At 36.0% G+C, this 14,038-nt stretch overlaps 3 protein-coding genes across 3 annotated transcripts; 2 read left to right on the forward strand and 1 right to left on the reverse strand.

Moving 5' to 3' along the window:
• Positions 1-1,413: 1,413 nt before the first annotated feature.
• On the reverse strand, positions 1,414-4,171 carry LOC118486318. Its single transcript, XM_035982673.1, has 4 exons — positions 4,105-4,171; positions 3,378-3,453; positions 2,309-2,659; positions 1,414-2,223 (listed from the first exon to the last, which is right to left on the reverse strand). The coding sequence occupies exons 3-4, from the start codon at positions 2,613-2,615 to the stop codon at positions 2,024-2,026; spliced, it is 507 nt and encodes a 168-aa protein (XP_035838566.1). The 5' UTR covers positions 2,616-2,659; positions 3,378-3,453; positions 4,105-4,171; the 3' UTR covers positions 1,414-2,023.
• A 3,055-nt stretch (positions 4,172-7,226) lies between these two features.
• LOC110905343 (chaperone protein dnaJ 11, chloroplastic) lies at positions 7,227-7,905 on the forward strand. Its single transcript, XM_022151159.2, has one exon. It carries the CDS (start codon positions 7,239-7,241, stop codon positions 7,737-7,739), a length of 501 nt encoding a protein of 166 aa, XP_022006851.1. The 5' UTR covers positions 7,227-7,238; the 3' UTR covers positions 7,740-7,905.
• A 1,945-nt stretch (positions 7,906-9,850) lies between these two features.
• On the forward strand, positions 9,851-10,165 carry LOC110906517 (chaperone protein dnaJ 11, chloroplastic). Its single transcript, XM_022151639.1, has one exon. The coding sequence runs from the start codon at positions 9,851-9,853 to the stop codon at positions 10,163-10,165; it is 315 nt and encodes a 104-aa protein (XP_022007331.1).
• Positions 10,166-14,038: the final 3,873 nt, after the last annotated feature.

The following is a 14,038-nucleotide window of genomic DNA, read 5'->3' on the forward strand; positions in this document are numbered from 1 at the left end:
TGCATTTTTTCTAATAAAAAGAAAATAATAGTTGCATTAACTCTAAAAAAAGGTTACATTTTTGGAACTAAACCATATTGAAGGTTGCATTTACGTGTATAAAAAGTTGCATTTGAGTGAAAAAAAAGGTTACATTTTGTGTAACTAAAATATAAAAAAAGTTGCATTTAACTGTTATAAAAGTTGCATAGAAAAAAAGTTGCATTTGTATACTAAAAGCAACACTTAAGAAAAAAGTTGCATTAGGCACTAAAAAAGTTGTATTAGATCTAATGCAACTGATTCTAATATAGCCCCCAATAAAAAGTTGCATTAGGCCTAATGCAACTTTTTCAAGGCTTAATGCAACATTTTTTAGGGGTTACTCTAGCTTCATTTTCTAGTAGTGTTAGGGGACTATCCGAGTAACAACTTGACAAACCACAGGGAGTACGGGTGTAATTTTCAAAAGTTGGGGACTAAAGGTGAAATTTCACCAAACCACTGGTACTATCTGGGCATTTTACTCTATAAAATAAGAAAATTTTCTTTTGTAGTGGGTTTTGTTCTTATTTGTCAAGTGATTGATGTAATGATATTCGAGAAAGATTTAGGGATTAGAGATTTGTGACTTGTAATTATAATTATAATTTTTTATTGTTATGTATGTAATAAAAATACGTCAGTAATGGCACCTAAATGTTCTAAGCCACAATTCTAACCTGGGTGAGATTCAAATTTGTTTTCAATTCACTAAAGATTGTTTTCCCCTTGATTCATGTTGGTTTGAGATATTACCCTGAAGTTATCTAATTTTATAAATATTTTTCCAACCAATTCTCACTCCTATTTCATTTGTATTAATAAATTTCCACAAACCTGTAATCTTAATCAAAATTATACCAATTAGTTGTTAAACATTCCGCGACGTTTACGTTATTTAATCATTTGACATTAAGACCAAGTACGTTGGGCTTTAATCACTTGTACACTAAGACATCATCTACTTGTACCTTTTAATCGACACGTCGGTACTAAACAAAACAACTATCGAAACACTGATAAAAATGAGTAGGTCGTCATGGTGTCTTTGGATTTTTTTAAAACATTATAGTTTATAATATATAGCAAGAATATGTAAAAGAATTATAAGTTTATTATGGAGGGGGAAAAAGGTAATCAATTATCTATAATTATATTAAAACTTAGACCATGTGTAGTGGTTTTATAAATAATGCCCTCACCATGGGGCGTTTTCTGCGATGTGGCAGTGCAGTCAGCATGGAGGCATTATTGGGGGTTATTGCAAAAGTGCTGTAGTGGGAATAATGCCCATGCAATCATTTCACAATTATTTTTTTTAAATTTAAAACATAAAATTCTTCATTAATTAAAAAAAAATACACTACTTGAAATTAAAATAAAAAGGAAAAAAAAAACAGAATATAAAAAAACCGAAAAAAAATAAAGTTAAAAAAAAGGATGATGATCTAGAGTCTATATTTTTCCCGAATTTTTTGGCGATGCATTTGCGCAAGGATCAACGCGTCGCCTTGGAGATGGTCGATCGGTTTGGACAAAAACTCAATGTCCTTTTCCATTTGCCTCGCCTCTTGCGTCTCGTTAAACTTTTTGGTTTCGGCCACTCGTTCTTTCATAATCTCACAACGTTGGTGGCCGAGGTCGCGAATGTCTTGGAGACGACGGTTCATCTCCTCGAAATCTTCCTTCAACTCGAGATCGGAAGACGACTCCACCGTTTTTTTCCCGGTTCGCTTATCCTTTCTTCTACCGGGCGGTCGGGTCAACTCTTCTTCAAGTTCCTCGTCAACGTCCACCACCTCATTTAGATCCATATTGCGGGTATCCGATGTCGGTGTTTCAGGGTCAACGGAGGATGATGTTTTTGACCGTTTAGCTCGACGTCTACTACTAGACATCATGGTACCTACTACCGCCCACTTTGGACTTTTTTGTAGTAGATCCCAACACTTATAGTACGAGAAAGGGCATTTCGTTCTCTTGTACTCTTCCAAAGACTTCGTTAAAACCCCGACGTCACCTTCTCCGCTCGGGTGATTATCGTAGTTACGTTGTTACACTTCTTGGAAGGAGTGACACTTGTTGTTGATGTCGGTCCATTTGCTAGAAATGGAATCTTTGTCCCGATGCTCGCCTTTACCCCACGTATCCCAAAAGATGCACGAACTCTATCCCAAAAAACGTGGCCCGTTTGAAAGTTTGCTACAAATTGAAAAAATAAAAGTAAAATATAAGTGGTATGTTAAAAAATAAAAGTAAAAAATAAGTTAAAAAATATAAAAGTTACCAATTTCGGGGTCCTCCGAAACCTCGAGCCACGACCGAGCCAACGTGTATTCCTCCTCCTTCGTCCAATTAAGGTAAGTATTTTTACGTCGAGGTTTGTTCGCTTCCTTCTTCTTATGCGACCTTCTGCCGCGTTTCGATTTCTCTGGCACCGGTTCGGGTTGCGTCTCCTGCACGACATTGACATCGGGTTCGGCTTGTTGTTGTGAAGGTTGCCACCCGCCGGCTTGACTAAAGCCGAAAGTGGGAGGCACGAACGGAGTGGCGCCACTCAAGTAAGCCGCGTAAGATAACATGCTCGGGTCCATGTCTTGAAAGTTAAACGGTTGTTGCGGTTGGGTTGTGTCACACCCTAACCAATGGCGGAAACATCGAGATGAGACGAAGTGTGTATAGATTGCAAGAGACTTCATAACACTACGTGACAATATTTAGTTAAATTCAAATTTCATTTCCAATACTAATGTCATACAAAATTCAAATAAAGATAACAACATTGTTGCAACATAAAACATAACAATAGAAGATAAATTAATCTAGGTGTGTATCTAGTCCACCCTAAATCTCGTTTCATCTTTAGTCCATACTTCAACAGTTAACCTGCAACATGTATTAAAATAGAGTTCAATGCAAAAGCAAAGGCGAGTATACAAGTTTGACTACATAGCATAATAGAATAAAAACTCATATCCATGTCACATAATGTGTAAATTTACTAGCAATGCAATTTTTGGCGTACTATATGATCAAACCCAAGAATACAACGCACAAAATAGCCTAATCCCAATAGTTTAGCGGGGTGGTAATGTTTAACTTAACAATACCCAATAGAATAGCGGGCGGGGCGTTAATCCTATAGCGCTATAATTGTTAAGGTGGGCTAGCAAAGTTAATTAGCATATAACGTTCCAAATCGTTCATAGAGCATACAAGCATAGCAAATGTTCACAATAGTTTCATGTTTCGTTCATAGATAGAGCATGTTTTGTTTAAGCATAAAAGTCGTTTTGAATAGGTATACATGTTGCATCCCAAAGTGTAAAGGGGAAAAAGGGATCGAGTATACTCACATTGGTTGCGTTTGGAGATTCCTTGAAATACGTACGAGTAAAGATTGGAAAAATCCAAGAGAACGAAACGGTTATCCTAAACAATAATGATCTTTTTAATATTCGCATGTTAGATATAATCCCTAACATTTAAAGTTTTCAATTTGTTTAATTAGATATTTTATTTATTTAGTTATTTTCTTTTTATTACATTATAACATAAATGATATAAAAGGGTTTAACATAAATTAAAGGGTTTAAGATAAGTTGGCTAGTTATTATTGGTTATTAACAAGTTTAGGTTATAATACATCTGAAGTGGATTTTTATGGTTATATTAAAAAGAATTGATTAAAAAAAAATTAAAGTTCAAAGTCAAAATCCAAAATACATGAATAATAAAAGATTGGAACTATTCGTAACATTAAGAAAACTACTAACTTGAAAATTCAGTTGATAAATCCATATACTAAGATTGGGTAAAATAAATTTAGAGAAAAACAAAAATAAATACATTTAACAGTATATTTTATTTTTTTATATATATTTTTATAAATAAAATATTATGCCATATTGTTGTTTTTCATCTTCTTGAACAGAAAGAAAGCCAACTAAACATGAACCCAAATGAAAACTATTAACAGAGAACCAGAGACACACTGCTATTAATATATTTTGAGTTTGACTTATTCACTTCGGCCATTCAGTAAATAAATTAAGTTGAATCGAAAAAAGAAAAAAAATATACCGAGCAGAAAAGAGACCCGTCGGTTCCGGCGACGTCGCGTAATTCCGGCGGACTTGCAGGTTCTTCTCCGGCGGCTTCCGGTTAACGAGAGAGTGAGGGAGATAGCGAAAAGGCTGGATTGTGTGAGAGATGTCGAACATGAACCAGAAAAGAAATAACAACATATCCACTGTTAGCGATACATGCATTAAACCACATCTGAAATGACTCGAAAAAGAAACGAATGAATGGACAGAAAGGGAAGTGTATACCAAAACAATACTAGTTCCGACGTGATACGGCCATGAACTTCGGGCGGTACCGGTGACGTTTCCGGTGAACTCCAACCTCCGGCAGCCGTGAAACAACGAGGGAGAGAGTTCTTGGATCCTTTGCGATTGTGTCGAGTGTATAAGAGGTGTCCGAAACAGATTTGAGAGTGGTGGTGGTTGTCGTGGTTGTTTGCAGCGGTTCAAGAAAGAAAGAGAAGGGTTGCGTTGTTTTTAAGAATAGAGGAGGGAGTAGTTGGGAAGATGGATAATTAAAATGGAGCCAATAAACCAACCAATGAGATGGTCGATCATGTTGGCTGCGGAATCATGGTTTGGCCGTAGGTCTTTGGCCATGTCTAGCTGACTATTCTTGTATCAGACCATTTAAAGTTTCATATATAAACATATAACATATTGTAAAATATTCCTTTTCATTCACTTCCATATTGATCCCTTTTAGTAGTTTAACTAATTATCTAATATGTATACACAATAATTAATATTAAGAATTGAAGCATAAAAGAAAATATATTATGTATTACAAGTTTGATCGGTCATAATGCCACTTAGAACATTTCATGTTTTGCACTACTAGTTTGATTAAATAATTATATTATGTATTAAGTATATTTTTTTCTTTGAAACTATATATAATACAAAACATGAAATTAAATAAGTTTGTCTAAAATAAAGTACATGTTGTGTACTGTGAACGTATAATCCAGTGTATCCACGTGTAGGATATCTTGAATCACGTATTGATTGTAAGTTACGTATGTGTTTACAAGGGTACGAACATGTATCAGATGTATAAAATGTTTAAGCACATAAGAATAAATGAAGTATAATTCGTATGAAATAATAAATTTTATTATGATCGAAGTCTCAGGTTTACAATGGTTTGGAACGAAGTACGATTACAAATGAAACGAGTTTCCAAAAATAGAGTTCGAATAGTTTACGCATAACCAGCACGTACACAGAGGAAAACGAAGCATGTTAATTATCGACATGGACCCATCGATACCAATGACTGCAGGTTGACCGTCCGAGACGGTTCGCAATACATGATTACCACCGTAATCCATACAAGTAATTGTCCTTAACAACCCCCGTGTGAATGGGTGCTGAGTCCAAACTATAGTACTACCTCTGGCTGCAATAGATGGTGAACGGACCATAGTTTCTGCCACGACAGAGTCAGAGTCACCGCTTTTAATTCGTTGGCTTCTTCGTCATTTCGCGTTTGACGTCAAAGTGTTCTTTGCGACGGAATAAAGGTTTTTTTTTTTATGTTTTATGTTAAATTAGGATATCCATGTGCTGATGTGAATAAGATATTGCAGTGTACTGAAACTTTTGTCTTAGACAGAGTTTTTGTGTTCGAAAATTATGATATAAGCTTGTTTCCAAACTTTTGTCTAGACAGAGTTTTGTATATGATGATATAAGCTTATTTTCCTTATCTGTGTGTTACTGTATTGCATCAATGGTTTCTTGAAACATTGCCAGGTTAAATGCTAAGTTTATTAGTTACTAGACATGTGTAATGCTTATTACGTCTATCCAATCACAATGATACTACAATAAATATTATACGAATAAGAAAACTACCAGAAACGAGGGTCGCAATGCAAAGTGTCACCCCCGCCGTATTGCGTATTCGCGCGGGCACCGGACTAGTCCATTATAATATGGTATCGATTAAAAATAAATACAACTAAAAAAAAAGAGAAGAAGCAGGAGGCTAAAAGTAACTTTTCATTTTCAAAGGGAGAGGCTTCTTTTGACGCGTCACAAAAAAAAAAAAAAAAAAAAAAAAAAATCACCGGCAATATCGCACCGCAGAGATACCTTACTTCCCGGTAACACCAACTGTTTGGTTTGCTGTGTGACCCCTCCCTCCACCATATTTATTATTCACACTGACTGACAACCCAACTATTCCATTTGGATAACCCCAATTCCACCTCACTTCCACGTATCCACCCTCATTCTCCTCCTCCTCCTCCTCATCCTCCTCTATAAATATCAAATTTAGATCCCCCAACATAACATAACATAACATAACCCCTATTTTCCACATTCACCATTCCTAATCTCACAACATTTTCTTCACAATTCACGGAATGAGATCAAATACAAACACTTAAGTTTGTAAGAACCATAAGAACCAATACATAATTGACAAGTGTCCATCAATAAAAAATTAGTTTAGGGGTAATTTAGACTTTTTGACCATATTTATTTATAACTAATTAAAAATAATTACAAAAAATATAATCAGCACAACACTATATAATTAGCACAACATCATTAATCGTTCTTCATTATCAGCACATCGTCCTCGAATCGTTCTCCATTATCAACATAAACGACATTAGCACAACATCTTCAATCGTTCTCCATTATCAGCACACCAGATGTGCTGATTATATCTACTTTTGGTGTTTGTTTGTATTATTTTGTAATTAACACATAATCAGCACCTTATTAGCACAAATATAAAACACCTTTTGTTAACTTTTTTTTAAAAAACACTTTTATAAATACAAAAAGGTATAGCAATATGGTACTCATATTAAAGATAAAAAAATACTTGATTTTATGGTATATATTTTTAAAAAAAATAATGAAGTATATAAAAGTTATTTTAGTTTAAAAAACCTTGGTGGAATTTGTATTTAATAGAAAATTGTCAAATGACTAGCAATTTTACAAAATTACCCCTAATTTGTTAGTAGTAATTTTTAATTATAAGAGTTTTATTTATAATCAATATCAACCCTTGATTTAAATTAACAATAGTTCAGATCTGTTCTTACGGTTCTTATAATTAGCACTGTTTGTATAGGATCTCAACCCCACAATTCACATCAATAAATGGCAACTTCATTTTCATCCTCATTGTTTTCTTCTCCTAATTTCACACTCACTTCGACCCGACCATCATTTTCACATTCACATTCAACTTCATTCTCAAATTCAAATTCAATTTCTATCACAAGATATCCGATTTCCGCTGCCTACGCCACAACCGCAGAGAGGACGGCGGCATCAGTGACAGAGACTAACAGATCGTACGGTAGTTACAGTCAACGATCACTGTACGAGGTGCTTGGTGTTGAGATTGGAGCAGATACACGAGAGGTGAAATCGGCGTACCGGAGATTAGCTAGAGTTTTGCATCCGGATGTGGGAAGTTGTGAGTCGTCCGCGGATGAGTTTATGAGAGTGCATTCTGCGTATGCTACGCTTGCGGATCCGGTGAAGCGAGCGGAGTATGATCGGAGTTTGGTGCAGACAAGGATGGGAGGTGTGTGTCCGGTCGGTGGTTGTAGGAGTGGTAGTAGAAGAAGGTGGGAGACTGATCAGTGTTGGTAGAATGTGAATGTTAAAGTTTGATAGATATAGATATTTTAATGATCTTGAATTTGTAAATATGTAGACTAAATTGGGTTAATATTAAGATCAACTTGACCAAAACTTGATTTGATACTATAAATAGTTGTTGATTTTGCAAGTGCATATTCATTGAAAAGTATTAAAATCTCCTATATGTGTCTACTTTTAAACAAATCATATTCAAACCGTGAAATCACCGGTCATTGGTTTGGTTTTATAGTCGGCTTTTTTCTTCTACTTTTGGTCGATTTTTTTTTTCAAAAGTTTCAAACTATAACGAACGGTTTGATTTGTGGTTTATATTGAAAACCGACCGTATAAACCGGACCAGACCGTAAGATCGACGTATGTATATATTTCATATCATGTATCTTTAATTAGTTAAAAACTTAAAATTGAAAATTGAAATAATATTGGGCACTGCTAATTAGAGTGGGCTAAATCCCTAGTCCATGTTCCTAATATGTTTTCTCTAATAAAATGTTTTCTCTAATAAAATTGTTAAAGTGGGTTCTAATCCTCTAATCCTATGTTCCTTTATTTTAATCTCTATTTTCTGTAAAACAGAAACCCAAGGTCTTCACTTTTAAAAACCATATGTTTAAAGGTTTTAACTTTAGCAATAGACCCGGTTGGTGTTTCACAAACCATTTATGTTAAATTCAAAAGTCACATTAGCAATAAGTGATGGCTCAACCATTATCCAAAATGAAGTAGAAACATGAGGCCTTTTTCGGTATAAAATAAAAATAATCGAAGAACAAACATGAGGCCTTTTCCGACATAAAATAAAATAATTGAAGAACAAACATGAGGCATTTTCCAATATAAAAATAATAAAATGGTTAGTGCTTTCAATTTCAGTATTACATGGAAATTATTAGAAAGGACTCTTATAAAGTTGGTTATCATAAATTTAATCAAGGTTGCTAGGTTGGAAATTACTAAAAGACTCACATAAAGTTGGAAACTATTTAAAAAAAAAAAAAACTCATATATAACATCTAATCAATCTATAAACTTGGTTGCTATTTCTAGCCAAATAAAATTGGTTATCATAAATCAAACCAAGATAGGTTAAAGGAGTTTGATATGTAATAGGTTGTGTTTGGGTTGTAGGAAACAACGTATTACGATGAAATATCATGGAACCAGTGGTGGAGCTTGAACTTTTAAATAAGGGGGTCCGAAAGTTTTAAAGAATAAAATAGGGGGCGGGACCACCGCTGGCCTATACTAAAAAGTTCGGAGAGTCGGCCGCCCCCTCCCGCACCTATAAAGCTTCGCCCAGGATTCCTCCTTCAATCCACGTTCAATTTTTCCTCAATTCCTGACATCGACAATTAGGGCTCACATCATTTGTATTTGTCTGTGTTCATTTATAAAGTTAATTAATGAACACAAAAAACCATTTTCTTAATGAATGAATACAAACATTAAATTTTGTTTCGGTTAGTGTTTGTGAACAAATTGAATGCTAAAGGAATAAACACAAACAAGTCTTCGTTCCGTTCAATTTGTTTCGTTTGGAGCCTACCTACAAAAGATCAACGTTTTATGCAGTAAGGAATTAAAATACCCATTATATATATTAAAATTAGAATAAATACAACTTAAAAAAGAAGGAAAAAGAAAGAAAGAAGCAGGTGCCTAAAAATAACTTTTCTTTTTGGAAGGGAGAAGGTTCAATTTTACGCGTCACAAAAACCAGAAAGCAATCACAGGCAACAAGTCAACAACGACTGTTTGCTAGTGACCCCTCCACACAATCACACTGACTACCCAACTATTCCATTTGGATAAAACTAAACCCCCCAAAAGCCATGCATATCTCCTCTATAAATAACAAACAAACCCCCCAACATAACATAACACCTATTTTCCACTTTCACCACAACATATCTTCACAATTCACATCAGTGGCAACCTCAGTTTCATCCTCCATGTTTTATCCCCCCAATTCCACATTCATTTCAAACCCATCATCACATTCACATTCAACTTCAATCTCATTCTCAATTTCTAATTCAAGCTCAAGTTCTATCAGGTACCGAAGATCTCGGATTTCATCTGCTTATCGGACGACGGGGATGAAGACCAATAGATCGTTCGATACGTTTAGTAACCTCTCGTTGTACGATGTGCTCGGTGTTGAGATCGGAGCAGATACACGAGAGGTGAAGTTGGCGTACCGGAGATTAGCTAGGGTTTTGCATCCAGATGTGAGAAGTTGTGAGTCGTCGGCAGATGAGTTTATGAAAGTGCATTCGGCTTATGTTATGCTTACGGATCCTTTGAAACGAGCGGAGTATGATCGGAGTTTGGTGCAGAGAAGGACGGGAGGTGTGTGTTTGGTGAGATCTGCTGGTGGTTGTAGGAGGTGGGAGACTGATCAGTGTTGGTAGATTTTGAATGTTGAAGTTTGATGGATGTTTTAGAGATCTTGAATTTGAAAATATGTACACTCAATTAGGTTTAATATCAAGAGCAATTCTTACAAAACTTTATCTTATATCAAATGATTGTTATTTGATTACTTATTAAACTTGGAGCCGGGTCTCACTAGAAGCAGCCTCTCTATTCCTATTCCTGTTCTTACGAGGTAGAGGTAAGACTGTCTACATCTTACCCTCTTCAGACCCTACCTTAACTTTGCTATTGGTTGGATTTATCGAGTATGATGATGATTACTTATTAAGCTAGAAAATCCTAGTGCCGTTCCCATCCTACCTCAATCCTCGTTTAGTTTTTTGTCAGCCCCTCACATAGACAATTAGGGAGTTTTTTCCCAAATAGGTGTAGGTGGAAAAAATATTTACCAAAATAGGTGATTTGAAAAATATTTACCAAAATGAGTGTTTTTCTTTATTTTCTTTCTTTTACTAATTATATTATAAATCTTCTTTTTTTAGTTCAATCAACCTATTATCACTTTTATACTTTTTTTCTTCAATCAACTATATATATTTATTAAAATAATTTCTTATTTTATGATCGAACAATGTTAAAACAAATTGAAATTGTTGAGAAAGATCTTTCACCTACTTTTTTTATTTATTTTTTTGAGGTACTATTTCATTTACTATTTGGTTTGTGTAAATAATTAACAATTCAATACTCTTATTAATTTTAACTTTATGGAATTAATAATGAAGAGAGAAAACTTTATATTTAAATTATTTAACTTACCTAAATATAAAGGAAATAAAAGAAAAATCTTAAAAAAGAAAAAAAGAAAAGAGATATAATAAGTTAGTTAAAAGTAAAATAAAAAGCATTTTGAGTTGTTTAAAAAAAACCTTATATTGAATAAAAAACAAAATAAAAAAAAAATACAATATATATGTTTAAACTAATAAAACAAATAAAAATACTCATTTTGGTAAATTTTTTTTCTAAATCACCTAGTTTGGTAAATATTTTTTTCCACCACTATCATTTTGGAAAAAAATCTTAAAAAACACCTATTTTAGTAAATAATTTTCAAATCACCCATTTTGGTAAATATTTTTTCCACCAACACCCTTTTGGGAAAAAACTCATTAGACAATTAGGGCTCTTATTGTTAGTGTTCATGTTTTTTCAGTTGTATTTGTTTATGTTCATTTAGAAAGTTGATGCACAAACATGAATAAATGCATTTCCTTAATACATGAACATTGAACAGGAACATTACATGCATCTCGTTTTAGTTCAATACTAAGAAATTATCATTATCTAGTAAAGATTCGAGATTATAAATACAACTTTAAGAAAATAAAAAAAGGAAAGAAAGAAGCTGGAGCCTGAAAATAAGTTTTCGTTTTCGAATGAAGAAGCTTCTGTTTTACGCGTCACCAAAAAAAAATCGCACTGAGAATTGTTATATCAAAAAAGGAAAGAAAGAAGCTGGATACCTTTCTTTTCCGGTACCAATGACTATTTGATGACTACTATCTGAACTCTCATAAGGCTGTGGGGTATGGGGCTTGGGTTGGGGTAAAACGCCTAAGCCACCACCTCGGGTGGGCTTGGGTTGGGGCGTGACCCTTTGGGGCTTGGCTTTCAAGCCGGGCGTGGGGTGGTATGGCCATGCTAGATGGCTGAATCTCATTGGCTCACCCGCCACGTCAGGCGGTTTTTTTAAATTTTGAAATTTAAAATTCAAACGGTCCCCCCATCCCCCCATCTTCTGTAACCGCCACCTGGGTCCCCCTCTATATATTGTAACCCCAACCCACTGGTTCCCCCATCCCACGAACCGAAACCCCACCGGCTATCCAGTCTTGAACCCGCTACCCCGCTGGTCCCCCCCCATCCCACGAACCCAACACCGCTATGGCATCCTGGACCCGTGAAGAAGAAATGGCACTCGTCACTAGTGTCGTCGACGCTATGAAGGGGCGGCCACCGGGCCAAACAAAATATTGGACGGAAGCATTCGCGGCCTACCGACATAACGTCGGTAACGACCGCCACAACCTCAACGCATGCCAACATAAATGGCACGAGCTACGGCCCAAGCTCGAGCGTTTCAAGGCTTACTACGAAGCCGTTCCCGGTGGCGAGTTAAGCCACGAGGAGCGGGTGACGTTGGCGAACATAGAGTTTTGAGCCAAGGAAAACAAGGCGTTCGACAAGATCGACCTTTTTGAAAATTTTTTAACGCTCTAGGTTTTTTTATTTTGTAATTTTTAGAAATTATGTAATTTTTAGGATTATGTAATTTTTAATTTTTTAATGAAGTTGTAGATTTTTTTTATAAATGTTGTGTAATTTTTTATAAATTTTTTGTATTTAAAAAAAACAAAAAAAACCTTTTCTGCCACGCGGTGCACCCAACCCAAGCCCAACTCACGCCCCGCCATACCCCGCGGACATGTAACCAGGCAGTGGGGGGGGGGGGGGGGGAGCTCCCTTTACACGTGTCACCAAATGCCCAACCCAAGCCCCACCATACCTCACGGTCTAAGCCACCCAGGGTGCCCCATTTTCACCAATAGTCCACGCGTTTTTGTACGTTATACACCACCGCCACTCCCAAAGTTAACGCGTGGTTGATATGACGCGTTGTTGTCTTCACGCGTTGTCATCTTCTTATTGTTTGTATATTTATGTGGGTTTTGGGTTTACTGGTCTGTGGGTTCTGGGTGATTGACATTTCCACTAAAATCTATCACTAGTGATAGAATAAAACTCGATAACGTGGCGTAACTTGATTGGATGTTGTAAGTGATGGAATTTCATCACTAGTAGAGCGCCCATACCCCCTAATTATTATATCAATATAACACCCATTCCACGCACGCAGTGGCGGACCCAGAATTTATTTACGCTGGGGTCCCCTTTTTCGATGTTAAAATTTTTCACAACCAAACATTAGAATTTTCAGGTCGGTAGTTGTTCGTGTCAGGGCGGGACGAGAAACATAATAAAATTAAAATATTAAATAAGAATTACTCATTAGAAAATATGTAGTAAAAAAACAATACCATTCGAAATGAAAAAAAAAAAACCATTACAAATTTTTAAAGTTCTCAACGAAAGGTAAACAAAAACAACTATGACAACTGATGACGGGGGTAGCCCAAGATTAAATAAAGTGACTAGATATGCAAATGCTTAAATGGTTAAATGGTTCACCGGTTGAAAAGCTGTAAGATGGGAAAAGCGAGGAGTGAACAGTAATCAATCACATCCAGAGCTTGCTTCACCAACCCACGCCCGCAAAAGTAAAGCAGGTCTGCACAATACACGTTATTACCCAGGGGTCAAAAGCCTTCAACCCCAAAAGGGGAAACCCTCCACTGCAAGCAGGATTACTAGTCTTGTACATGCCACTTTGGAAGATGTCTTCCCTTATAAAAAGACATCTCATTTACTCCAAAAAACATCCTCTGACCAGTTAAGATTCTCTCATCTCTGGTCATTCGTAGAGTACTTGCTCACTTCCAAGTTACTCCTTATCACGTCCACCACACACATTCTGTTTGCTCTCACTTCTGGATTCGAGCACGTCTCGGAGAAAGAACTTTCAGCAAACAACAATTACAAACTAGTAAACCTCCTTCCACGTCTTGCAAACGTGGGGGGACCCCGCGACCTGCGTTAGGCAAGGTTGAACCCTTCAACCTTTTTGCCTAACCAACTCAGCTACCATCTTTGGTCTCGTGTTTGTTGCATCAACAAGTTGGCGCCCACCGTGGGGCTTCGCCGCTATTTCTTCTCAAAAAAGACCTAGTAGTGTAGCTCTCTTCACTTAAAGTCACCATGTCTGAAAGTGGATCTCCGGGAGAAGT

The sequence above is a fragment of the Helianthus annuus genome, chromosome 14, assembly GCF_002127325.2.
Source record: "Helianthus annuus cultivar XRQ/B chromosome 14, HanXRQr2.0-SUNRISE, whole genome shotgun sequence".
NCBI lineage: Eukaryota > Viridiplantae > Streptophyta > Magnoliopsida > Asterales > Asteraceae > Helianthus > Helianthus annuus.